The sequence below is a fragment of the Lytechinus variegatus genome, chromosome 9 (genome assembly GCF_018143015.1).
Source record: "Lytechinus variegatus isolate NC3 chromosome 9, Lvar_3.0, whole genome shotgun sequence".
Lineage (NCBI taxonomy): Eukaryota > Metazoa > Echinodermata > Echinoidea > Temnopleuroida > Toxopneustidae > Lytechinus > Lytechinus variegatus.
The window spans coordinates 28957469-28985358 of record NC_054748.1 but is presented as its reverse complement, the minus strand read 5'-3'; the positions used below and the strand labels follow the sequence as shown (position 1 = coordinate 28985358).

General features: G+C 37.2%; 1 protein-coding gene across 1 annotated transcript; it reads left to right on the top strand.

Moving 5' to 3' along the window:
• The first annotated feature begins 21339 nt into the window (after nucleotides 1-21339).
• LOC121421931 (E3 ubiquitin-protein ligase TRIM33-like) lies at nucleotides 21340-25706 on the top strand. Its single transcript, XM_041616730.1, has 2 exons — nucleotides 21340-22613; nucleotides 25687-25706. The coding sequence occupies exons 1-2, from the start codon at nucleotides 21350-21352 to the stop codon at nucleotides 25704-25706; spliced, it is 1284 nt and encodes a 427-aa protein (XP_041472664.1). The 5' UTR covers nucleotides 21340-21349.
• Nucleotides 25707-27890: the final 2184 nt, after the last annotated feature.

Here is a 27890-nt window from a genome sequence, read left to right as displayed (position 1 = left end):
AGTGGGGATGAATTGCATTTATGGAACAATAGGTGTCGCGAGAGTCGGTCGATATTGAATTAAAGCCTCTATATATTTATGAATAGTATTGTTATGCATGAGAGAATCGCGGACACTGAGAGTTCGTTGCGCTAAGGCATATACTCCGTTCGGTGATGATGTTTATTTTGAGGGATGGTGCAAGTAAGATGAGTTCATGGTTATTCTCGGAACGTGGTTGGTAGTACATTTCATGGTGCTCACGGTTTTTATGTCTGTTACCATGGTTACATGCCCTATTTATTTGGAATCAGGGATGCCATAGATGGGGACATATCAAACGTTATATCATTTCTTTTTTGTTTGATATATAGGAAAGGAGTAGGGGTCCGGGCGTTATAACTTTATTTTTTTTTACACATTTTTAATTTAGCCGATGCAACGTCAGCTTATTCATGATCACGCATAGAGCCTAGTGCTGGTATGTACTCAAAATGCTTCTTAAAAAAATATTAGTTCAAGTTTCAGACCTATTTGTCAAAGGAATGGCAGAGCCAACCCAATGTATTATGAGAACTGAAAATGATTTATCAATAGTCCCTATACCATTTTGTAATGAGTAGGTCGTAAATAATGAATACATCATTTTAACCATAATTAATTTTATTAATAATTATGTCAGTTACAGGTTTTACCATTGACTTTGAAATCAAATCAGTTCAATTCAATTATTTCATTTTCCACTTTCAATTTCATATTTACAATTATGATTCAATTGACATAGTAACATATTATAATCACATTTGAAGTACATACATTAAAATAAATAACCTTCTAAAATTACAATAGACAATCATCAAATCGAGATATATAAATATTTGAAAGGGAGGGAGGGCCAACTGAAAAGCAGAGCTTGTAAAATGTAGGCCCCCCTTAATGTTTTAATTACGTGTTTATAGCAACTGAATTGCTTTTTTTTGTAAAAACGAAACAAAACAAACAAAAAACTTAACAATATTTACATTATGTAATATATACATTATAATACAAATCGTATGCATCATATTAAAAAATATATATGTACTATTAATCATTCACAGTGTATACAAATTATTAAAAGTTTCCCACTTAACACTGAAGGCTTAATTTGAAATCGAACCAAATAGGTTAAGAAAAAGATACGACTGTCGGACTCCAACGTTAGTTTAAACAAGTAGCGATGATATTGTTCCTACCTTTAAGTGAATTAACGCTCGTCCTATTTGATTAAAAATCGCTCACCAAATGCACAGGGGAATAGACATGAATAATACTAACGATGATAATGAATACAATAATAAAGGATTCTGTTTCTAAGTTAAACCGCGCGTAGAGTTGATGACGCGTTTTGCGTCATAATGGAGCGCGCGCGTTATTTTGTCGCGGAAATAAGAATATGTTTCAGGCCCCCGAAGCTACCGCCATTTTGTTTAATCCATTAGAAGCTAAAATAAGCCCCCATTAATATTAATTTCGTAAGATGCTCCCTCGTCAACTGTGGTTTTGTACGTGTATTAGACAATACGTACACCAGCGCAATGACAAAGGTCAACTTGGCAAATTTATTAATGTATTCATTTTGTTACGCGCTCGTGACGCGAAGGATTCAGCGAATCAAGCAAGCGCAAATCTGAGACGATACGTTGCGCTTTATAAAGTATCGATATCACAAGCGATATCACTTAAAAACAAAACAATGTTTGTATTGTATTGCGTCTTAAAAGCCTATGCTAATTCTAAAAGGGAAGATGAAAAGAGTAGATCAAGTCGCGATTAGGTAAAAAGGTGGGATTGGGGGTGGGGGCAAATCATGGTTATTACAATGATGGTATTCATTTTCACTGGTTGAGTATGAATACTGAAAAAATAACTTTCACCACTAAAAGAGTAATTTCTTGTTAAAATTATTGGAGAAGTAAAAAAAATTAAAATCTTCATGGATCCCCGTGCCTGCTTTCTTCTGGCGTCCGTTTCATAATGAATTACACTGAGCTATTTAAACATCGCTATTATTGTGATAACCGTGGGAACCTTGATTATGATTGGTATTCGTAGTTACCATACTAGTACTTGTAACTCATGATGAAACGGGCCCAGTTTATCATGCTCAATGTTTCCTGTCCCCTTTATTCTCCAGCATTTCTTACTCTGTTTTTTTTTTCCATTTAATCATTTTCCCACTCATGTTCTTTTGTGCCACCTTTCTCCTACATATGAAGAGCTCACTTTTAAAAGGGGTTAGGTCAATTTTTAATCAAATTTGATTTTTATGTCTTAATTGATTTTTAGTAGCTCTATAAGATGATACCATAAAAAAGTTGAAATTCCCATAAAAAAAGTGAACTAAAAAAAGAAAATTCACTTTTTTCAAAAGGGGTTAGGTCCATACATAATTTTTCTGGAAAATAATATCTTAAAAAAATATGAAGATAAGTAGATTTCTTTTATACCCAATGTTATCTGTCTCCTGGTTTCCAAAAATCTCGTCTTATTTCTCTTCCACCCCTTTTGTTCCTACTTCCAACATCAGCTCTCTCACCACCCCCTCTAAATTATCTCTTCATAATTATGTGCCCCTCCATTTCTTTCTCATCTCTTTTCAACCCACTTCTCATCACTCTTTCCCTCTCTCGATCTCCGTCTCATTTTGAATTTTGCCAATTCCAAATCCCTTTCATTCAGTTAGTTCTGTACAAATACTATATGAACACAAATGAAAGACATGAAGGAATTCTCTGGTTAGTGGTGAATTTTATTAATTATCCAGAAATTATCAGAGGATTAAGCTTTACCTTTTTCTTAAGCGTATGTTAATAGTTTGAACCAAAAGAAATTTGTGTTTGTATGCTGGGGGGGGGGGGGCACAATTCCCCCTAATTTTTGAAGCACTGAAAAGTGCCTTTTTATGCAAGAAAATGCCCCATCACGAACGTGTACTGTGTCCCTTTCACCTGATGAGAACCTGTTTTAGGTAATACCAATTAGTGCTCTTCCTTATATGCATTTTTTACCCAAAAATGCCCCCCCACGTGTTCTGTGCCCTTCCATCTGAGAGCCAAAAGTGCCCCCTCGCCTTCTTGAAAGTGCCCTTACTTGAATAACTGCCCCCTTTTACCCAAGAAAAGTGCTCCTAAAGAATTTATTCTGTGCCCCTTTCACTTGAGAAGGATCTGTTTTATGGTCACCATGACGAGTGCCCTTTGAAACAAGAAAACAATATTTTCATTTCTATGATATACTTCTGAAGGAAATACTGTGTGCATTAAGTTTAATAATTCATGTGAGTGGGGTATATAAGCAGTTTCGTACAGATGGAGGGGGGGGGGGGCTTGAAGGACTCTTGCCCATAGGCGGCGGAAGCGGTGGGATAGGGGGACCTGTCCCCCCTAAATTTGAGGTGGGGGACAGTCCCCCCTAAATTTTTTGTTGAGAATCTTTTTTTTTTGCTCGTCAATTTTTTTTCCTGCGTCCCCCCTAAATTCAGGTAGACCCCCCTTAAAATTATTGTGGCCCCCCTAAAATTGTGGTTGACAACCTTTTTTTTGCTGGAAATTATTGTGGTCCCTTCTAAGATTTAGGTGGATAAATTCAGGTGGACCCCCTAAATTTTTTGCCTTCCGCCGCCAATGCTCTTGCCCCCCCAAAAAAAAAAAAAAAAATCGACCAAAGAAAAAAAAGAAAAAGGAAAGCAAAGGGTGAAATATATCATTTTGAATATTTTGTCGAAATCTATCACAAAATTGGATATTTGTTTTTAAAATGTCAAAATTTTGCTCGCTCGCAACTTTTTAAAAATTTCACATAAAACAGCATTTTCCCTGTGCCCCCCCCCCCCCACTTTCAAGCAACTTCAATCCGCTGCTCCTATTTGTATGTTTATAGCTTCTCTCTTTGCAACCAATTTTAATGAAAATCAATAAGAAATTTCATACGTCATGAATTTGGGTTGTGATAATAATTTTTTTTTTTTAAATTGGACTTGGAAAAAAAACCTTTTCCATCTTCATCACGTGGTTCCTAAGTCTTCAATGTTGAATAGTTGGATTACTTGAATGAAAACATCTGTTACACCAGTCCTGCAGATTGAAAAAATAGAGAAAGAAAATCAATTAAATTGTCATGATTTATAAAACAAATGTTTTAAGAAAAGTGAGACTATGCATATATATGTTTCTTCAACACATACCATAGGAAATCTTACTTCTACTAATTATAAACTTGTACTTCTATAAAGCATATATATCACTTAAACATGTTCTCTGCAGTTTACATACCACTCTCCATTCTAACTACATGTACTCTTTGAAAAAATGACAGAGATTTCTTGTAAATATGAATATATAAATTAACATATGTAAATTATATAAATAGACAGAATTAAAGTTGATATGTTTTGTTGCACAGAATATTTTGATCTGTAATTAAAAACGACAATAACTATAATCTAAAAACAAAATTGAAATGGGTTTTTCAAAGGCAGGTCTATTTGTTGCCAAAAAAAATGTGAACAACCTCCATTATCAAAAATAATCACTAACTAGCTCACTCACTCATATAACCGCTGTAGTTTGTGTTTCTCTTTGTGGTCCAGGCACTGTTCTATTAGGCCTACTTCACCAATTATTTATCATCATCAATCACCTCCATGGAAATTGTCAAACTGCATCATCCTATTAGACAAAATGTAAAACCAAAAAAAAAATTGTAAATCTACAAATATGAAATATGAATATCACACTAAAGAATGAATAAAATGAATTTTATAAAATATAACTCATGAAAAATAAATATTGCTTTGTTTATAAACAAATAGGAAATAAAAAGGCAATTTAATTACTAGTAGATCAAGGACACGACCTAATTTGATAAATTTGCCCAAAGTACATATCTTTTGACATTGGTTCTACTTTAGACTCGAGAGCCTATATATTTAAGAAGTGTATGTTCAGTACAGATCCTACCTCTTTGTGGCTCAGGTTATTTTTATTTAATGTAAACATGGTTGACATACAAAGCATGTAATGTATCTGTAATTTTGAATGGGTTAGTTTAACTTTAATACCTGGATGAGAATCTGCAAAATGATGCATGCACTTATGATCATCATCTTGAACCACATAGGTAGACCTCTATACTGTTTTTCTTGTCCTTCAAACTCAACCCGTTTTTCTTGTTCTTCAAACTCAACCTGTTTGTGAAAGAAAAGAGTACAATAATAAGAAGTGATATTTTTCATGGCCGTTTGTATAGGGGAGGGATTTGGGTAAGAGCTGAAATGTGAAAACCTTCATCAAAAAAAGAATTGCATGACATCCTTCAATTTTATTTTAGAAAATGCACAAAACGGCCATAGGTAATATTGGTTACTTCTGGCCCTCGCTTTCTGAATTTTAGGTTTCTCTAAATTTTTTCAAATGTCTGCCCCCCCCCAAAAAAAAAAAATCTGCATCTTTTAATTTCATCTCATGCACTGGGTCTAGATCTATTTGTAAGAAAATGAAAATCTAGTCCAAGACTCAGAGCTGTGCAACAGCATTCGCGTATCTAAATTACTCGTAGGTCTAGATCTAGATAGTAACGATGGACTCTCGATCTATCTAGACCTAGAAAGTAAAGCTTTGGTTCTAAACTGAGATCTAGGCCTAGGACCTATATGGATTTGATGTCTGACTTTTATTCCTGGCTAAAAGTTTAAACTTCATTGCCATTATTGACCAAGATTAGATCTAGGGCCTAGTCCTTGGTCCACTGACACTGACAGACATACTCGTAGTCGTAGGCCTACATGTAAATGGAGTCGTTTAGGCCCAGACCTAGATCTAGGCCTAAATTACAGACCTAGATCATAAGCCCTGGGCCTGGGGTAAGTGTCGCGGGTTGGGAAAGTATAATTTAGATGACTAGATTTGAATTAGGTTGGCCTAGAATTAGAAAGCATCGATGAATAAAAGTAAAGTACCGTAGGCGTAGGCCTAGATCTAAGTCTAAAATAATAAGAAGCAACACTAGTTGCTGGTTTCTAACCAAGTTAGAAATTAGATCTAACGTTAGGCCTATCTAGATCTAGGTCCTAGATCTAGCCTATTGATAATAAGACAAACATGCAGAGCAGCATATTATTTCTTATAGACCTCTACAGGAATAACCGTCGTTTCTGGGGATTTATTCAACAATTTCTGACATTAACTATTCGTGAGTGAGCCAACACAGTTCAGCGGAACCAAAATAGAGAGACTGAAGCTTTTGGTCTAGTTATTTCTAAGACAGAGTCTAACTATAGACCCTATTTATAAATAACAATAAGTTAAAATGGGTGGGGGCTAACATTGGCGGCGGAAGGAAAAAAATTTTGGGGGTGTCTACCTGAAATTTTGGGATGGACACATGTAAAAAATTGGACAAGTGCTCCAAAAAATTTTGACAAGCAAAAAAAAAAAGGTAATCAACCTAAATTTTAGGGGGGGACAACACACGTTTCAATGGGGGTCCACGTGAATTTAGGGGGGAACGCAGGGAAAAAATTGACAAGCAAAAAAAAAAAAAAAAAAAAAAAAACGTAGCAAAAAAATTTAGGGGGGACCGTCCCCCCACCTAAAATTTAGGGGGGGGGGACACGTCCCCCCGCTTCCGCCGCCTATGGGGGCTAAATGCAGGCCAGAAGCCTGAAGTTATGCAAAATAAATTTGATATCTGAAACTGAAAGTGAGGATTGACACAATCAATGACAGGCAATATATCTTCATCCACACTCCACTTCACAGTTTATTCCTGACTGGGTTTCGATCTACTGAAGATAGATGCAGATCTCCCTCCATCTCCCTCTAGATCTAACGTTACAGTATACAAAAAGAAGCTTCATTCTTCTTGATTTAATCAATCATGGGTTGGTCCTTGTTAATTGGAAATGAACCAAACCGGCCCGAAATTCTCTCGATGACCAATCGGCTAGGAGCCCATACAAAATACATGTGGTTAACACAGCGGCATAACCGCAACACTGCAAGCAACATACAGGCTGCACTGGGCGACGATGACAATCTAACTTCAATTTCAAAGACCAAATTCTGCTTTCCTTTAACAGAAGAATGATAGCAAACTCTCTAATTTGGTAGAGAAATAACCTGAGATCACAAAATACTGTGTGAAATTTGTAAATAGTCCACTGAATTCATGTGGTTATATCAATTTACACGTACTCACCGGAGTGTTCGTAGGTCCATTTTTGTGTGGAAAGAAAAGTTTCAGATTCGGGTTCAGAATGAATAAATTAGATGACGTAATGAGGTCAAATGAATAATTACTTCTGTAACACGATACCACTAGTATCGATGACAAAGAATCGGGGAAATCGCGTATTAATGACGCTCTTAGCCAATGAAAAGGGCGGAATATGAATATATTTACGCTCATGAATGTCAATGGGGGCTTATTTTTGTCTTCAAATGATCGCGGTAGGCGGAGCCTAATCTCATTTGTTTTGTGCTGAACGCGCGCGCAGCTTTCGGTCTAGTAATATATTATAAGGTCTTTGGTATGTTTTATTGTGTACGATTTGTGTGATTAATCAAAAAATGAATAAATAAAGCAAACGTGTAAAACGGAAACTAAAAAGAGAAAGAATTTGTAAAGGATAAGAAAGAAGAGAAGTAGAAGGAAGAGGAGATGGGGAGGAGGAGGAGGAGGGGAAGAAGAAGAAGAAGAAGAAGAAGGAGAAGAAGAAGTAGAAGATAGAAAAGAATAGAAAAAGGAGAAGAATTGGAAAAGTGGAAGAAGGGGGAAGATGGGGAGGTGGAGAACAGACGCTGCGAAATATTTTCAGTTTTGAATGGTTACAATCTTGAGGAAGTAAGGTAAAATCTTGAACGGGCACAATCTTGTGACCTAGGCAGATTCTAGGCGAGGGGGGGGGGGGGGTGGGTTTCATTCACATTTCCCCCAACTGGCCGCTTAAGCTTATTTGCTGTTGTTGCTTTTGCGGCCTTGAGAGGGCAGTCGTTACTTTACAAACACAGTCTCACTCTTCATGCTCTTACAAACAAGAAAAGGTATCTCATGATAATGCGAGCGCACGGTAGCTCAGTCGGTTGAGAAGAGGTTTCGGATTACTTTTTAAAAGTATATTTTAAGATAAATCAACAAAAATCACAATAAAAAAAAAACAACGGTGAGCCTGGTTGGATTCCACTTGGTGCGCTGGTGTCCTTTGGTAAGGCATTGTCCTCATGCATTACCAGGTCCCCAGTAGAGGACCTCAGGCCATCGGTCCTCTGGTTGCTTGCTTACAAGCATTTATGCTTTCCAAGCAAAAAGTCACCACCATTTACCATTTAATCATGGATGGGTGCGAATTTCGCTAACAGAGAGTAATGAAAACTCGAAACGCAAGCAGAAGGATTGTGCATATTGACTTGAGAACTACCCTAGAGCTCCTCTCTTGATCAGATTATTATTTCTCTCAACAGAAAGTTTTCGCGAGCGCGCGAAAATTTAATTTTTATATACTAGTAATGACCTGAATTTTGTGTATTCCCCTCCCCTTATTTCATTCAATCATCTTCCTCCTATTGTGTTTATTCATCCTTTTCTTATATTCTTCCTTTTTTGCACCACAATAGGTGTAGGGGGGGGGGCGCTTCGCCCCTCTCACTATCCCCTCCCACAGTGTAGGGACTTTGTGTAAAAGTGGAATATAAAATTCGCGTTGATAAATCATTTCAAAACAAATTTCTTGGGAATTATGTAAAATTCCCTGCGAAAGAATAAAATCATGATGTAATAACTTATGAAAACTATTCATTTTCAATTTCAATTTATTTGCTCATAAAAATTGACAAAGTATCGTATTTACAAAACAGAAAAAAAAACAACTAGAAATAAACAGTGGATTGAATATGAGAGGGACAGCAAGAAAGGAACAAGCCTTGTGATGAGCTGATCCTAGAACATAATAATTATACAAAGACTTTAATAACAAAGATAGAACAACAATCACTAAACTACAACGTAAGGGGGGTACCTATAATGCCTGAATGAAATTTATACAAACAAACTTTATGAATAACTATGTAAAATAAATTGCCTTGATTTTGACTTAAAAACATTTAATGAAACTGATTGAATGATAACTACAGAAACAAAATTCCAGAGTTGTGGTCCTTGAAATAAAATTGAGTTTTAAAAGATGAGAGTCTTGGCTCAGGTAGATGAAAATCCTTTGCATTTCTTGTGATGTATCCATGGAAATCACTATTGAACTTAAATGATGTTTTGATGTAATCTTGCAAGAGGTTATTGTTACATAAATACAAACATTTTACTAAGTACGGAAGCAATACAAATTATTCTTATATTGCAATCAACGCAGAGGAAAATGAAAAGGCTTTTTAGCAAAGATATGTTTTCACATGACATGGGTCATATCATCTAAAGGACGCAATGCCACCGTCTTTACATTAATTTACTCATACGGCAACGTGCAGCTCAGTGGCGTTTTTTATATTATTTTTTAAGTTACGAAATTGACAAGTTTAGACAAGTAAATTGCCTTCATTGTTTATTTTGTTAAAATATTGATTATTTTTTTTCCTTGTAGGGCGAACACTTGTTTTGCCGCCAAAATATTTTATGACAGTGCCCCCTTTACATCCGCTTGTAATGCAGGAGGATAATTTACCGTAGATGGCAGCATTAGATTTCATTTCCACAGACCTTAAATCTTCGGTTTCCGCTGGAAAGTAGACTTGTTAAGAGGTTGAACGCTGCATTTTTGAGTACAAATGTCCCACTTGGCACAAATGTTCCTTGAGTCAAAAGAAAAAGATTCATCCAAAGAGACACGCTGTATCTATGCAAATAAGCAAGTAATTTGCATAAATTTGCATATTAGGTCGATATAGTATAAACAAGTAATTCAGAATAAATATTTCACCAGAACTGCCCTAAAATTGGAAATAAAGACTTAGGGTAAGACAGGGAAGAAAATTGTCATAAAATAATTGGGATATCCTTGTTTATTATTACCTAATTTACATAAATTATGCAAATTATAATTTAAAACAGACTTTTTTTTCAAGAATCCTGAACTGTTTTATAAATAACAGCAATTAATACAAAATGTCAACATTCTACATGAAAGAGAATATATTAGCGAAAACATCGATATGCTTCATGACAGTATTAGTGTCTTAATTTGCTTAGAAAGAGGGCAAATATGTCAAAATGTATGACGTGATATTGCGCTAAAACGAGACCAAAACAATCTCTATGTCACAGTCACACTCACGAATCGGACAATAAAGCGATCAATGGTATGTCATTCGAGATAACACAATCTCAACACAATAGCTTCCATCGGCTTCTCGTATCGCTTTTGTTGGTGTGTCTGCACACCGTAATCTATGATACATACGGGCAAAATGCATTTCGGTATCGGTAAAACACTATTGATTTTGTTTTATTTGTTTCTAATTTGTTTCTCTTGGAAAATTTACAGGAGACATTGCTTTGCAGGTTACTGCTTTAATGAAGCTCTGGCACATTAATCATGACGAATGTACCCCACCTCAATCCATATATTAACTTTGTTAAAATATATATCTTTTGGAGACCCCAAAGTGGCAAAACTGCATCTCCCCGGCATTCCCGCTACTTTACAAAACCAGTTTGACTTGTGTTATCAACTTGGAAAACACAGATGTATGGGACATCAGACAACATGATTCTTGAAAAAAAGTTTTTTTTTAAATTTTTGTTTATTTAAGCCCACGGGAGCCATCCGACTTACCCCATCCCCTCTCCGTATTTCGACTTTAAGTAAAAAAAAAATATATCATGTTTTAAAGCCATCGGCAAGGCAAATTGCGTTTTTTGGTATAATAAAGCAACTTTTATATTTATATTTTTATATTTACATTCATCATTATTGATATTATTATAATTATTATTAATATTATTATTATTACTATTATTATAATTATTATTATTCGGCCGTTTGTAATAGTGCTCTAGCACAGTAAAGGCTATAACCCAACAGGAGCATGCCTCGGATACCCTTTCCCTTTTTGGTTTTATGTATTAAAAATAGTTTATTGTCTTTAGAACTCTTAAAAGATTACTTTTGTTTGTATTGATACCTTGGAATAGATTGAGGAGAAAATACTCTTCAATTGACATGTAGAGGAGCTGTGGTAAATTGAAGAACAGCCACACGGCCCTTTATCATGTTTATTGATTCCACTCTATGTTGAATTTAAATATTTTGAGAGCCCAATCGGAGGAAAGATACATTTCTACTACACACAGTAAAGCCTCTTTGCGTTCTCCTCTTGAAAAAAAAAACATAGAAGGCATTGTTTTATATCTCATAAAATAAGTTCGTGTACGTGACGGTGGCCTGTCGAAGTTGCCAAAACCGTTTATTTTGTTTTGATAATATATATTTAGAATATAATCTAAATGAAGCCCTCATCTTATTAAAGGCAGCATCTTATATAGAGGAGGCCTTGGCACTGGGAAGAGGGGGCTGAAGCTTGTTTAAGTTCTTGGGACCAAAATTTTACATTGAACCTTTTTTTATTTTCAAATTTACATCAATAAATTTTACGGGCAAATAAACAAAAAGGATTGCACTACAAAATGAAGTTTTTTGGGTAACGTTTCTTTTTTGTCACATCTGCCGGAATTCCGGGGGGTGCTATCTATCGAGAATAATACACGCATCACCCCCCCCCCTCTTCCGGAAAATCTTGCGGGTGCTTCAGCCCCGCTTTCAAGTACCAGGGCCTCCTCTATATAATGTAGATGCTGCCTTTAATAAGTGCCCTTTTCCAGATGAGGGCTTCATTTAGACGATATTGTAAATATATATTGTCAAAACAAAATAAAGGGTTGGGCAACTTCGACAGGCCACCGTCATGTACACGAATTTATTTTATGCGATATAAAACAATGCCTTCTATGTTTTTTTTCAAGAGGAGAAAGTAAAGAGGCTTTACTGTGTGTAGTAGAAATGTATCTTTCTTCCGAATGGGCTCTGAAAATATTTAAATTTAACATAGAGTGGAAGCAATAACGGGGTTTGAGTATTATAGAGCTTACGTGTGGCTTCTTTTTTCAATGTACTACAGCTCTTCTACATGTCAATTGTAGAGTATTTTCTCCTCAATCTATTCCAAGATATCAATACAAACAAAAGTAATCTTTTAAGAGTTCTAAAGACAATAAACTATTTTTGAATACATAAAACCAAAAGGGAAAAGGGTATCCTAGGCATGCTCCTGTTGGGTTATAGCCTTTACTGTGCTAGAGCATTATTACAAACTGCAGAACATAAATAATAATAATAACATTAATGACAATATTAATATAGATAAATATGAAATATAGATATACAAGTTGCTTTATTAAACCAATAACGCAATTTGCCTTGCCGGTGGCTTTTAAACACGATATTTTTGTATTTAGTGTCGAAATACAGAGAGGGGATGGAGTAAATTCGGAGGGCTCCCGTGGACGTAGGCTTAAATAAACAAAAAAAAATATCTTCAGGAAACATGTTAACTGATGTCTCATACATCTGTCTTTTCCAAGTCGATAATACAAGTCAAACTGGTTTGTAAAGTAGCGGGAATGCCGCGGGGGAATGCAGTTTTGCCACTTCGTGGTCACCAAAAGACATATATTTTAACAAAGTTAAAATATGGATTGAGGTGGGCATTGGCGGCGGAAGCCAATAAATTTAGGGGGTGTCCACCTGAAATTTTGGGATGGACACATGTAAAAAAAAAAAAAAAAAGGTCATCAACCTTAATTTTAGGGGGGGACAACACACGTGTCAAGGGGGTCCACGTGAATTTAGGGGGGGACGCAGGAAAAAAATTGACAAGCAAAAAAAAAAAAAAAAAAAAAAAAGGTTTTGAAAACAAAATTTAGGGGGGGGGGGGGGACCGTCCCCCCACCTAAAATTTAGGGGGGACACGTCCCCCCCGTCCCCCCCGCTTCCGCCGCCTATGAGGTGGGGTACATTCGTCATGATTCATGTACCAGAGCTTCATTTAAGCAGTAACCTGCAAAGCAATGTCTCTTGTAAATTTTCCAAGAGAAACAAATTAGAAACAAATAAAACAAAATTAATAGTGTTTTACCGATACCGAAATGCATTTTGCCCGTATGTATCATAGATTACGGTGTGCAGACACACCAACAAAAGCGATACGAGAAGCCGATGGAAGCTATTGTGTTGAGATTGTGTTATCTCGAATGACATACCTATTGATCGCTTTATTGTCCGATTCGTGAGTGTGACTGTGACATAGAGGTTGTTTTGGTCTCGTTTTAGCGCAATATCACGTCATACATTTTGACATATTTGCCCTCTTTCTAAGCAAATTAAGACACTAATACTGTCATGAAGCATATCGATGTTTTCGCTAATATATTCTCTTTCATGTAGAATGTTGACATTTTGTATTAATTGCTGTTATTTATAAAAACAGTTCAGGATTCTTGACAAAATACTTTGTTTTGAATTATAATTTGCATAATTTCTGTAAATTAGGTAATAATAAACAAGGATATCCCAATTATCTGATGACAATTTTCTTCCCTGTCTTACCCTAAGTCTTTATTTCCAATTTTAGGGCAGTTCTGGTGAAATATATATTCTGAATTACTTGTTTTTACATATCGACATAATATGCAAATTTATGCAAATTACTTGCTTATTTGCATAGATACAGCGTGTCTCTTTGGATGAATCTTTTTCTTTTGACTCGAGGAACATTTGTGCCAAGTGGGACATTTGTACTCAAAAATGCAGCGTTCACCCCTTTTTTTCCAGTTAACAAGTCTACTAGGAATAGGAGGGGGCGGGCGGGCGGGGGGGGGGGCAGAGGGACAGTTCGGAAGGGGGGGGGGGGACAGAGGGAGAGAGAGAGGGGGAGGGGAGAAGAAAGATCGAGAGTGTAAGTATTTTAAATGACATAGAGAGGTGAAAACCCAAAGAAATCACCGAGGTGGGAATGAAAAAGAGGATGGAAAGGGAAAAAGTAAAACAGAAAGGGAATTTTTAAAAAGATAAAGAAATCGAAAGAACAAAAGAGAGAAAAGAGAAAGCTAAGAAGAAAAGAAAAGAAGGGGAAAAGGGAAAGGAAAGAACATAATGCATAAATCCCAAAGATTTGGATAGAGCCGTCATTGTGAAGGAGGAAGTATCGTAATGATATAAGAAAAAAAAATAAGGGGGGGGGGCACGTGTGCCTATAAGGCAAGATTTCTAAACAGATGCTACTTTTTTTGATACAAAAATTTAATTTCATAATAAATTTCAATACAATATCAAAAACAATTATATATGTTATATCTCTTTTCGATTCACCTTTCTTTCTTTCTTTCTTTCTTCCTTTCTTTTCCTGTTTATTTTTTTGCTCGTGAAATGGAGTCCATGGCCCCCTTACTGCGATAGTCCGAGCACGTACTGTGGTGTTCGCCACTGCAGAGGCGATGTCCGCAGGGCTAATGCCCCGAGCCACCATCTGTATATTAATGGGATGAGGCGATACCCTCTTTCCTTTAATGTCGTATCTGAAAGAAAAAGAAGGTTTATTGCCATTTCGTCTACTGCAATTTTGTCCACTCACCACATCGTCTAATTTCGTTTCGGCTACCATCACTTGGTCCACGATCCACATCGTCCAATTACCCTTTTGCCCAATAGCCAGTTGGTTTAATAACCATTTCGTCTATTATCATTTGGTGAAATAGCCATTTGGTCTAATTGCATTTTTTGGCCAATCGGTCCAATAGCCATTTTGTCAATTTTCATTACATCTTTTACCATTTAGTCCAATAGTCAACTGGTCTATATAAAGGCAAATGGTCTAATGACCAATAAGTCTCCTTTCATTTCGTCTATGTTCCATTTGGTCTTACTGCAGTTGGTTCACTGTCACTTAGTATAAACCCATTTCGTCTAAAAATCATTTGGTCTAATCACCAATAGGTCCAATTGCCATCTCAGCCAATCATCATTTCGTCTACAATCATAGTCTACTACTAGCAACCCTACGTGTTTGGTGCCTGTTTATTGCTGACGCGACTCCTGTTGCTCTTGTGATTTATTATTAATCAAATCCTGTTGTATTTTAGGTGTGCACTTGTATGAAAAAAGAAAGAAGGGTACAATCCAAATCAAAGGACCCTATTTCAATATGATCCTTGTTAACCACTAATTTTCCCCCTTTTGCGTGCATGATGTGAGGGAGAGAAATAGAGAGAGAAAGAGAGAGAGAGGGCCCACATTCTGATAGTAGGCCTAGTTATCATCATGATTTTTCAAATCATTTATTTTATCTTCAATTTGAGAAGTCATTTCGCCACCTCCACTCGGCTAACGCGACGTATTGGTGTTAGACAAAATGGCTTTTGGACCAATTGGCTATTGGACTAAATGGCGATTGGGCGATTAAGGAATTGGACGAAATGGTTATTAGACGACGTGGTTGTTAGACGAACTGATTATTGGACCTAACGGGTGGTGGACAAAATTGTAATTAGACGATAATGCAATTGGACGAAATGAGTGGTAAACGAAATACATGTGTGTTGAAGATTCATCGTGATGTCTTGTACCTGTAATAAAATCAACTTCTTCTCGCAAGCTTTTAGTCACGGGTATTTATTTGCCTCAAGGCGAGAATATACTTCAGCTTGGTTTCGTGATTTCGGAATTACGAAGTGTAACCGTCAATAATATACTACTACACTGTTAAATAAAAACGTGATTTTACAGAAAATAAACAGAAGATTTTGCAGAAAGCAATAACAGAATCATTCTGTAAATTCATAAAACAGGAATTTTTCTGTAATTTAACAGAACAGGTCTGTTTAAAAAGGGGAAAAGGATGTTTTATTCAAGGAAATTTGTAAGATTCCATACTCCAAATACCAATTTCTTGTAAGATTACGCCGCATACATTCGTAATTCCGAAGCTTCGTAATTCCAAAGGTTCGGTTATTCCGAAGGTTCGTATTTCCGAAGGTTCGTAATTCCGAAGGTTCGTAATTCCGAAGGTTCGTCAATCCGAAAACGAAATAAGGTTCGTCATTCCGAAGGTTCGTTAATCCGAAAACAAAATAAGGTTCGTAATTCCGAAGGTTCGTTAATCCGAAAACAAAATAAGGTTCGTAATTCCGAAGGTTCGTTAATCCGAAAACGAAATAAGGTTCGTTAATCCGAAAACGAAATAAGGTTCGTTAATCCGAAAATTAAATAAGGTTCGTATTTCCGAAAATGAAAATAATTCATTTTGGTGACAAAAACGATGTTGTCATTACAAGATAACACGATATTATGCAATGATAGTAATAACGATCGATGATACATGCGTGTGTTGGGGCCAAAGCATGTATTTCATTAAGAATATAGGCGCCCTGATCAAGCACAGGCTAATTTCGATTTTATCTGAGCAATTGCTGCCTATAAGCAAATGGTTTTTATTAAAGATGCAGGGGATCAAGTGTGTTGGAAGCGTGCGAGCAACCTCTAGATAATAGGATTTGTATTGGAGGGGATGTCATTTTTAATAACAGCTTCTGCTGGTAATTAAAATAAAAATAATACTAATAATGATCCTTGTGAGATGTTGAAAGCGAATCACAAGCTCAAACTAGTAGACATTTCATGTAACAAGACGTGAAGTGAGCATTCGGAGCATTTTTTGTAATCGTGAGAAAGATGTGTATCTTTCTAAAGAATTAATGCGAGGGCGAGCTGTAATTTGTTTATATACTGACCTGGGGCCCGTTGCATGAAACTTTTTACCTGAGAAAACTCAGGTTGTTTTTACAGGAGTTTTTGCCCTGTGCTAAAGTCAGTGGCGGAAATCAGACTAACCTTAGTTTTCATTTTTTACCAGAGTTTTCTCAGGTAAAAAGTTTTATGCAACAGGCTTCAGAAAGTAATCTTTTAAGGACTGCATTTAGTGACTCATGAATAGAATATATATCTTACGAACTAAATAATGAGAGCGCAAACCGCAAGCTCAAAATTTGTGATATTCCAACCTGAAAACTGGACATTTCATACTTCTTTTTTGTAACCAGGAATAGAATGAGTTCCTCAATAAACAATACTTGATGCGAGCGAGAAACGTGAGCCAAATTTTTCCGATTTTCCAACCTGAAAACTGGACACTTTAACCCTATCTAGGCCGGGGTATTTTGGGAGTTCCTATGGCCGGGGGGGGGGGCCTCCCAGGCCCCCCCCCCCCTAAGATCTCGGCCGTCGACTGCGCGATCGCGCCGAAAATTGGCACGCGGGTTGTCTGGGACATAATCTACAAGATTGTATAGTAATTTATTTCATGCGAATCGCTATTAAGTGATTATGCTAATTTATGCGTAATTAGTATGCGAAATCATACTTTTTCCTCTAACTCCCTAAATAAAGCTCCAAATGTACTAATTTTTGGTATAGAAACTCTTTGTGGTGTCCTTAGCAAGAGTACATGAAAAAAATTGTGATATCAAATCATTTTCTTATGTATTATATTGTTTTTTGCAATTTCTTATGTATTTCTTTGTTTTTTGGACCTTTTGTTTTTCATTGTTTTTTCAATGAAATTTGTTGGGGACTCTTCTGTGATTATAAAAATCATAAAATGAATACATTTAGACTGGCAAAACTAAAAATAATCATACATTTATGGATTTTTGTTGAAATCTGTGGAGCGTTGTGGCCCAGTGGATTAGTCTCCGGACTTTGAAACAGAGGGTCGTGGGTTCAAATCCCAGCCATGGCGTAGTTTCCTTCAGCAAGAAATTTATCCACATTGTGCTGCACTCAACCCAGGTGAGGTGAATGGGTACCTGGCAGGAATTTATTCCTTGAAATGCCACCGCGCTGTAAAAGGCTGCGGGGCTAAAGCCAGGGTAATAATATCCAAGTCCTTTGGAAGCGCATAGAGACGTTATTTATAATGTGTTATGCGCTATACAAGAACTGTCTGTTATTATTATTATTATTAACCACAATTTGCATTGACTTTGTACACGAAATCACGTTTTTGAGCAATTTTCGGTCTGACATGCACTTACATAATGTTGTGTAATTTCGGAACCACATACCCGGGTGACGCAAAATTGGTCTCAAAAGTTGCGCAAGACTTGAAAGTAAAAACTCAGCGAGCGGCGTAGTCAAAAAATTTCGCACGCCGAAAATATCGCGCAATTCGTTGCGGGGGGGGGCCTCCGAGGCCCCCCCGGCCTAGATAGGGTTAAGCATTCTTGTAAAAAAATAATAGCTGGGAGAATAGTTTTCAGAACTGAAGTGGCTTCCCTGGGTAAATAATATCTATATCAATATTATCATTCTAGGCCCACATGAAATTTCCAAAAGTTTGAGCACGTGATTCGCTCGCAACATCTCACAAGGATGCCCTTTTAACAGTAATTGACCAAAAAGGTGAATTTTACATCTTCAGATTTCCCTTTTTCCCCCAAACCGCTTGCTCTCTACGCTCGCAGAAATGAAACGTAAATATATAACTTTAGTGATCACTTTAAAAATTGTGCTCAATGTAGTTACTACAAAACACACAACCTCGTTAAACAGATGATAATCTAATGGTGAAAATATCCGTTTGCACCAAAATGCCCCTATTGGCCCCCTTTTTTTTGCTTTGCCCCCCCAAAAAAAAACGTTCCGCCGCCATTGGTTAAAACACGCATCGTCTTCATGGCTAACTGCAAAAAGTTCTTAAAATGTCCCCTTTAGATTAGGTCGGGAGGGAGGCAGGGGGCATCAAAAATGAAATAAAAAACATGGGAATTAATATTTTCCAAAATGGGAAAGTTCCTTTTTGAAAAATAAATATGCCGTTTTTCATGGTTTTTCGAAATAAAATGCTCTTTTTAAAGTATACAAGTTAAGTTAAGTTTTCAGGCTGGAATATTGAAAATTTTCAGCTTGAGCTTCGCACTCTCATTCGATTGGTGAAATATGCATCCTAAAGAGGTCACTAAATGCTTTCTTTAACAGGTTCCTTTTCTGGTCAATATGTTTAAGCTCGCGTTTTGCGCTCATGTTAATTCTTTAGTTAGATGCACATCTTTTTAATGACAGCAGAAATCTGCTCGGATTTTTAAAAACTAATTTTCATTTTTTATTGAAATAACCTAAAATTTTAGCTTGTGATTCACGCTCGCAACACCTCGCAATAATGCCATTTTAAGAATAATTGACCACAAAAAACGTTATACAACTTCACCTTTGAATTTGTTTTACCAAGCCGCTCGCTCATTATACTCTCTCCCGAAAAATAAAGCCTAAATATACATTTTGCCATAATAAGAAGTCACTTCAAAAAAGTTTTTCTCTACTTAATCACTATCAAACACACAATGACTTCAAGCAGATGATAATCTTAAGGTGAAAATATCACCAAAGTGCCCATTTTGACGTATGAGTTTCATTTTTTTGGCTTTACCCCCAACGAAAATTCGTTCGGCCGCCCTTGCCTTCCCATCCTCATAATAATTGAACGGCAAAAGTGTCCCCCGCCCCCCTCCCCTTGCCTCTGCCTCTGCTTTCCCGGTTTTCATTTTTCGGATTAACGAACCTTATTTTGTTTTCGGATTAACGAACTTTATTTTGTTTTCGGATTAACGAACCTTATTTCGTTTTCGGATTAACGAACCTTCGGAAAAACGAACCTTATTTCGTTTTCGGATCAACGAACCTTCGGAACAACGAACCTTTTTTCGTTTTCGGATTAACGAACCTTCGGAACAACGAACCTTATTTCGTTTTCGGATTAACGAACCTTCGGAACAACGAACCTTATTTCGTTTTCGGATTATCGAACCTTCGGAATAACGAATCGTCGGAATTACGCCACAAATGTTCGGATTAACGAACCCCTTTTCGTTTTCGGATTAACGAACATCGAGGTATAGGCAATTTACGTGTTTCGGAATTACGAACCTTCGGAATAAAGAAGCTTCGGAATTACGAAGCTTCGGAATTACGAAGTGTAACCAGATTACGCAAATCGGTAAGATTACAGGTGTTCTCGAGACTCTGCTGCAGGAACTTCTTTTATTTTTTCTAACAGTGTAACATTCCGATTTTTTTTCAATCAGGTAAAAAAAAAATCCACGCCGTCAAAGAACCGTTATGCTGAATTGAAGTACATGAATGCACAATTAGAGCATGTCAAAGGTTACTGGGAATTCCAAATCACTAAAAATAGTTCGATATTGAACTGGAATTCGTAAACAACTGTAAATTTGCACACGATTCAGTACGCACCACCATTATAAATTGATGTAGACAAAATATCTAATACTGCTACTACTAAACCCCGTATAATATTATTGCTTCGATCAAACTGAAAAACATATGGTTTTTAACGGACATAAGCAGATTGAGGTACGTATTTTGAATAATTCATGTATTTTCCAAAGATAATCTATATCTATTTTACACATTCAAATGCCATATGTATGAGAAACGTGTCAAATCTATAAAAATCGGTGTTTAGGGTGATCAGACTTATTTTCCAACCCGGAAGTAATGGGGAAAATTAAAAGGTAAATGGGGAAAATTAAAAGGTAAATGGGGAAAATTAAAAGGTAAATTGCCGATTCGTCTAATGCCAATTCTTCCACTATTCACATGGTCTACCTTAATTTAGGCTAATGCCATTCCGTCCATCAACATTTCGTCTTACAACCAATTGGTCCAATAATCACTTCGTCTAATCAAAAGTTCGTCTATTACCATTTCGTCACATAACCAGTTGGTCTAATATCCATTTCATTTTTATTTATTTTGTCCAATTAACACTAAGAAACGGTGGCCCTATGCCATTGGACCAACTGGTTATTATATAAACTGGTGAGTGAAAGAAATGGCAATTAGACCATGTGGATAGTGGACTAACTGATGATAGACCAAATAAAAGTAAACCAGTTTGTAAATGGACGAAAGGGCATTTGACTAATTGGAAATAAACCAATAAAAATATATTCTTTTTTAAAAGCAATATTATTCTTATTTCTCTTCTTATCTTTTCACTAGTTTCCTTTCACCTTCTCAAATTATTCCCATCATCCCAAGCTCCTTATCCCATTCCCTTTCTCCTTCCCCCCTCCTTTTATCATTCCCAATTTCCCCCTGCTCCTCCTCCTCCTTTCCCCATTTCAAAACCCAGATGATCCTTTTATTACTCAGTGGTGTAAGTCAAATGACAGATTCTATGGTTCATACATGTATATTAATTTTCATTGTGCTTTGTAACATTTTTTTATTCAGTCTCATAAAAATCTAACCATGGCTGAAGCATTAAAGACTGTCATCTCCCAGAGTACAGAGTGTCCAGTGTGTCTTTCGACATTCACCGATCCCAAGATCCTATCTTGTTCTCACACTTTCTGCAAGACCTGCCTGGACAACCTCTTAGAGTGTCACGGTAACTGCCAGATCCGATGCCCTGTCTGCAGAGCTGTAACGCAGGTCCCAAACCAAGATGTCGACAAACTACAGGTAAATCTCGCTTTGAAGAGTCTGATAGATGACATGAAGGGCCGACCTCAGATTTGCACAAATTGTAAATCCAATGACAAGCCCCATGCTGTTGTCTACTGCCATGACTGTGGCAAGTATCTCTGCACCTCTTGTCTTAATACACACTCTAAATGGGAAGGCTTCATCGGCCATGACGTCATTGCAATGAGTAAGATCTCGTCAGGAAAGGTTTCGGTCCGTAAATACCGGAAATGCAGGAAACATCCAGTAGAAGATGAGGGTTGCTTCTGTTCCACCTGCAGGAGATTCACATGCTTCAGATGCGGTGTGATGGAACATACGGGGGAAGGACACAAGGTCATCGAGGGAGCAGCTTATGAGGACAATCACATGAAGGGTATCGAAGAACTTAAATCAAAGGTGAACAAGAAACGATCATGTTTTCAGAAGTACATTGATTTCATGGATGAAGAGATGAAGATTGTTGACAATACTGAGAAACAGTGTGCAAGTGACATCAACAAAGCATATGATGATGCAATCGGGCAGTTGTCAGAGAAGAGAGAATCCCTACTAAAAGAAGTCAAGGAAACGACTGAAGGAGTAAAGAAAGAACTGGAAAGCATGAAGACATCGGCTCAGAAGCACATCAATCGGTTAACGACCACTGCTGAAATGGTAACCAACAGAACGAAGATACCGTTAGATATGGATACGTTGGCTGCACATGACACTCTATGTGAAGAGATAAGAGAGGTCTTTGAGCAAGAGGATCCCGACTACGAGCAGCCGATGAAATCAAGCAAGAAGGGGAAAAGTGTCTGTTTTGAGAGAAATGTTGGAGTGGATGAGCTAGGCCTTGGAAATATTGTTAATGTAGTTGTAAGTACCGTCGCTTTGCCTCCTAATAAGATTGTTAATGCTGTTGCAGAGAACGTCGATTCGCCTACTATCATGAATAATCAAAGGCGCGGAAGGGGGTGCAGAGAGAGCTATACGTCACGTGATCAGGACAACTACCCCCAAGACAATTACCCCCCGGACAACTACCCCCGGACAATTACCTCTAGCACAATTGCCCCCCGGACAACTACCCCCCGGACAATTACCCCCCAAGACAATTACCCCCCGAACAACTACCGCCGGACAATTACCTCCCGGACAATTACCCCCCAAGACAATTACCCCCCGAACAACTACCGCCGGACAATTACCTCTTGGAGAATTGCCCCCCGGACAACTACCGCCCGGACAATTACCCCCCCGGAAAAGTACCCCCCGGACAAATAACCCCTGGACAACTACCCCTGGGCAATTACCCCCGGACAAATACCCTCCGGACAACTACCCCCGGACAGTTACCCCCCGGACAACTACCTCCCACGGACCCCCCGAGGACAATTACCCCCTGACAATTACCGCCGAGGACAATTACCACCGGGAAAAATTACCACCCCCACCAGGACTATAACCCACGAGGCAAAAGGGGTGCACAGAGTCATATGTCGGTCGCCCGTACGTTTGTTAGAAGAGGTTCTCTAGTATCTAGGAATCCAACGAAAGCCGTAAGAAAGCTGTAAAAGTGAGCTACATCCATAGGCGGATCCAGGAGGGGGGCGAGTGGCCCGCCCCCTCCTATCGGCAGAGCAAAAAATTGAAAAAAAAAGAAAAAAAGGGGAAAGAAAAGAGGAAAAAGAAGAGGTAAAATAAGAGGAGGCAGACGAGTGGAAAAAAAAAGTAATGGAAAGACTTGGAAAATGATTTAGAAATATATTTCATGTCACTATATTAAATTTTTCGCATAGCCTGTTCGATGACATACATGTCTTGCTAAATGGCCTAATATGTAGCTTAAAATATCATGTTTTGAAGTCGATATACAAAGCATATTTCAGGTCGGACATTATTCATTATTTTGTTTGATTTACAAACTGATTTTGTAAGTGCTCTGTTTAATGTCGATTTTATGGTGTGAATATAACTTGCAGCTTGCGCTATATGCGCTAGCATTATTTGATATGCCAAATTATATAACAAACTACTACCCCCCTTTTTATGACAATTTACCAAAACTTTCGTCTCACGATTTGCGCTCGCATTTTTGTTCAGAATATATCAACTCACAAATCCTATTCATGATTACAAAATTACTTAAAATGTCAAGTTTTCAGGCCTCAGTGTCAACACATTTCATTCAGTCATTAGGCTTATTACATTAATAAATATGATACTAATATTTTCATAAATTCTTAATGACTAAATTGTCCCTTTTCAGGAAAGAATATCGACAATATCACAGTTCCATATGTTTCATATCGCGCTTAGGAAGAGGAATAAGAAAGTTGTCATCATTTTCACATGATGACCAAATGTTTTGAGACCTAGAATGTCCAGGACCTAGGTCAAAATAATAAAGAAGATATCAGCTTGCGCTTCACACTCGCATCATTTATGAAGTGCTTTCCACATCCACTTCACAATTTCCCTATACGATACGATTGTGCTCAAATTCACAATTTTCGTACAGGAATATCAAGTATTTTGCGTTATTGATTTTCGTGATAAAAATATCAGAATGCCCAGATTCTGTCTAACTCTAAAACATGCGCACAACATTGAGATACGCAGCTTCATCTTTATTCAAAACGTGCTAAAATTGTCCAGATCAGATGGCCCTTTGAGCTAGCATAATTAATGTAGGAAGAAACAAAATGACCCTTTCTCTTTCATGATTTACAAAACATGATCAGAGTGTACCATTTTTAGGTCTTAAATCTCAATTTTTTTTTTCGTTCGCGCTTCGCGCTCGCATCAATTGTTCGGTTTTGCACCTATACCGTTAATGATTACAAAAAGTGCTAAGAATAACATTTTTGTAAGGTCAGAATATCAAAAGAAATTCAGCTCGCGCTTCGCGCTCGTATTATTTAATAGTTGAAATACGTACCGTTTTAATGGCTAACTGCAAAACCTCCTAAACAGGTCCCTTTTCGATCAAGCAAGAAACCATATTAAAAAAATTCTGCTCGCGCTTTTGCGCTTGCAGTAATTATCTAGTTACATACGCATCTTGTTCAGGTTCACAAACATTGCCCCGAAAAGTCAATTTTCAGGTTAAAATATATGCATGCAATTCCAAAAATTTTCAGCTCGCGCTTCGTGCTCACATTGCTTTTTCGATGAGATTCATATCTTGCTCAATATAGGCTAATATGGAGCTTAAAATATCTAGTTTTGAAGTCAATATACAAAACATATTTCATCTCGGATATCGAGCTTTCATTATTTCTCAATTTACAAATTGATTTTTTCAAGTGCTCTGTAAAATGTCCGTTTTAGATCTAAATATTAATATTTTCAGCTCACGCTGCTCGGTCGCATTATTTGAATTGCATAAGCCTACTTCTTTATAAATTCTTACAAACCGTCCTTAAAATGCACCTTAAACGAATTGTTTGCTATCATGATTGCCAATTTGTATAGAAAAAACAACTTAATTTTGATGCTTTCACCCAAGAATAATACAGAAAAAACACCTTGTAATTTTACCATTTAGGGCCTAAATGGTTAAATTACAAGGTGTTCTTGTGTGTATCATCTTTGCATTAAGTTTATTAGCTTACTGGAAAGTGAACCAATTGTTTCATAATTTTTAGCTTCTTGTTAGTTGAATTGTTTTAAAATAACAGGATTATAGGTCCTACTTGACAGTGTTAGTGTTGATAGTTTTTTCTGATGAATATCATCATCATCATCATATCAGCCATGTTCAGCCCACTGCAGGGCGAAGGCCTCCTCAAGTTGGTGCCAAAGGTGCTTGTCTTGTGCTGACGCAATCCAATTTATACCAATGAATTTTGTGAGCTCGTCACTCCATCTCAATTTCTGTCTACCCCGATTTCGTGATCCTAGCCGTGGTCTCCATTTTGTGATGCGTTTGGTCCACCTATTGTCATGTGATCTTGCAAGGTGGCCAGCCCATCTCCATTTCATTGATTTAATTGCTTTGATTATGTCTATTACTTTAGTCTGGTTCCTAATCCATTGTATGGTTTTCCTATCGCGTTTTGATATCCCTAGCATTATACGTTCCATACTATGTTGAGTGGTTTTTAATTTCTGTTCCATTTTCTTTGTTACAGACCAGGTTTCGGAACCATAGGTCATTGCCGGTATAACACATTGATTAAAGACTTTTCTTTTAAGGCAAATTGGCATATTGCTCTTCATAATGTCATTGAAATTCCCAAAAGCGATCCATCCAGCTCTTGTCCTCCTTTTAAATTCTTCCAGTTGTTCATGATCCATTCTGACATGTTGCCCAAGGTAGATATACTGATCTACTCTCTCGATTTCAGAATTATCCATTATGATTCTTTGCTCTGTAGCAAATTTGTTGAACATTACTTTTGTCTTTTTCATGTTGATCTTCAGCCCTACTTTGTTACTTTCAGTGTTGAGATCGTTAAGCATATTTTCTAGCTTGAGGCCATCATCAGTGATTAGAATGATATCATCGGCAAACCTTAGGTGATGGAGACACTCGCCATCAATGTTTAGCCCTGTACTTTCCCAGTCTATTTTACGTATTATTTCCTCCAGTGCAGCGTTGAACAGTTTGGGTGAAATGGTATCTCCCTGTCGCACTCCTCTGTTAATGGGGAATTCATCACTGTCTTTGTGCAGGTGAATGGTTGCAGTTGCTTGGCTATACATTTCCTGAATTAGTTTAATGTAGCTATGGTGCACACCTTGTACCTGTAAGGCTGTTATTACTGCCTGAAATTCTACACTATCAAAAGCTTGTGCAAAGTCTACAAATGCCACACACAAGGGTTGTCTGTATTCGCAAGTCTTCTCTAATAATTGGTTTAGCTGTTTAGTTTGTGGAGATGGTCTGTAGTAGAGAAACCACTTCTGAATCCGGCTTGTTCCCTCGGTTGATTAAAATCTAGAGTTCCAGTGATTCTGTTTGTTAGAACTTTTGTAAATAATTTGTAGGTGTTTGAAAGTAAGCTAATTGGCCTATAGTTTTTAATATCCTTTATGTCTCCTTTCTTGTGGATGAGGATTATGATTGCATTGTTCCAGCTGTCTGGTGTTTGTGTTTTTACTAAACAGAGTGTAAACAGCTTGGCCAGCTTTTCTAAGATGACATCGCCTCCATCTTTAAGGACATCCACCAGCACCTCATCGCTGCCTGGTGCTTTACCACGCTTCATTTCTTGTAAGGTTTTAGCAACCTCATCTACTCCAACTGGAGTTATGTCCTCATCTGCATCTAGAGCAATGATTGGTGCATCAACATGGACCTTGCTGGAGTACAAGTGTTGAAAGAAAATCTTCACATGATTAATTATCTGGTCTCTGTCATGAATAACACTTCCATCCTCCCCTTCAATAGCTATCAGTTGTGATTTCCCACTGGAGAGGTTACGTTTGGTTGCTTTATAGCTGCTATTATTTGTTATGGTCTCTTGAACTTTCTTTATGTTGAAACTGCGAATTTCACTTTTCATACGTTTTCTTATTGTTTTACACAATTCTGTATACTCTATGCTATCCTTCTGTGTTGATACCTTCATCTGTCTCCTTTTTCCCATCAGATCGAGTGTCTCCTTTGTGATCTTGTCAGTTGTTTGATTTTCCCTTTTACCTGCTATCTCAAGAGCACAAGTTTGGACAGTGTGAGAAAATTTATTGTAGATATCATTTATATCTTCGTGGCTTACTTCATCCTGAAGCACTTGGAATCTGTTCCTTAGCTGTAATTGAAACTCATCCTTACGTTGTTTAAGTTTGTCCACATTTAGGCTGGCATTCTTCTTCCTTATTAGTTTACTTCTTTCTAGCTTGAAATTGACATGCATTTTAGCTCTCACAAGCCTGTGGTCACTTCCAGTATTGAAACGATTTAGCACGGAAACGTCTGTAATGATGTCCGGTCTATTTGTTAGAATAAAATCGATTTCGTTCCTGGTAGTGCCATTTGGGCTTTGCCAAGTCCATTTTCGATGTTCCTTTTTGTTGAAGAAAGAGTTCATTACCTTAAGACCTCTGCTGGAAGCAAATTCCAGTAGACGATCTCCCCTATCATTCCTAGTGCCTATTGCAAATTTACCTAGCATCATCTCACTATTATCTTCCCTTTTACCAACTTTAGCATTGAAATCTCCCATAACTTTAGTAAAATTTGCTTTGTCTTCATCAAGTAGTTTAGCAATTTCCTCATAGACCAAATCAACCTCTTCGTCCGCATGGCTAGAAGTTGGAAGGTATATTTGGATGATTTTCATGGTTTGTTTCTTGGAGATTTTTAGGATAATCTGGGATACTCTGTCTGAAG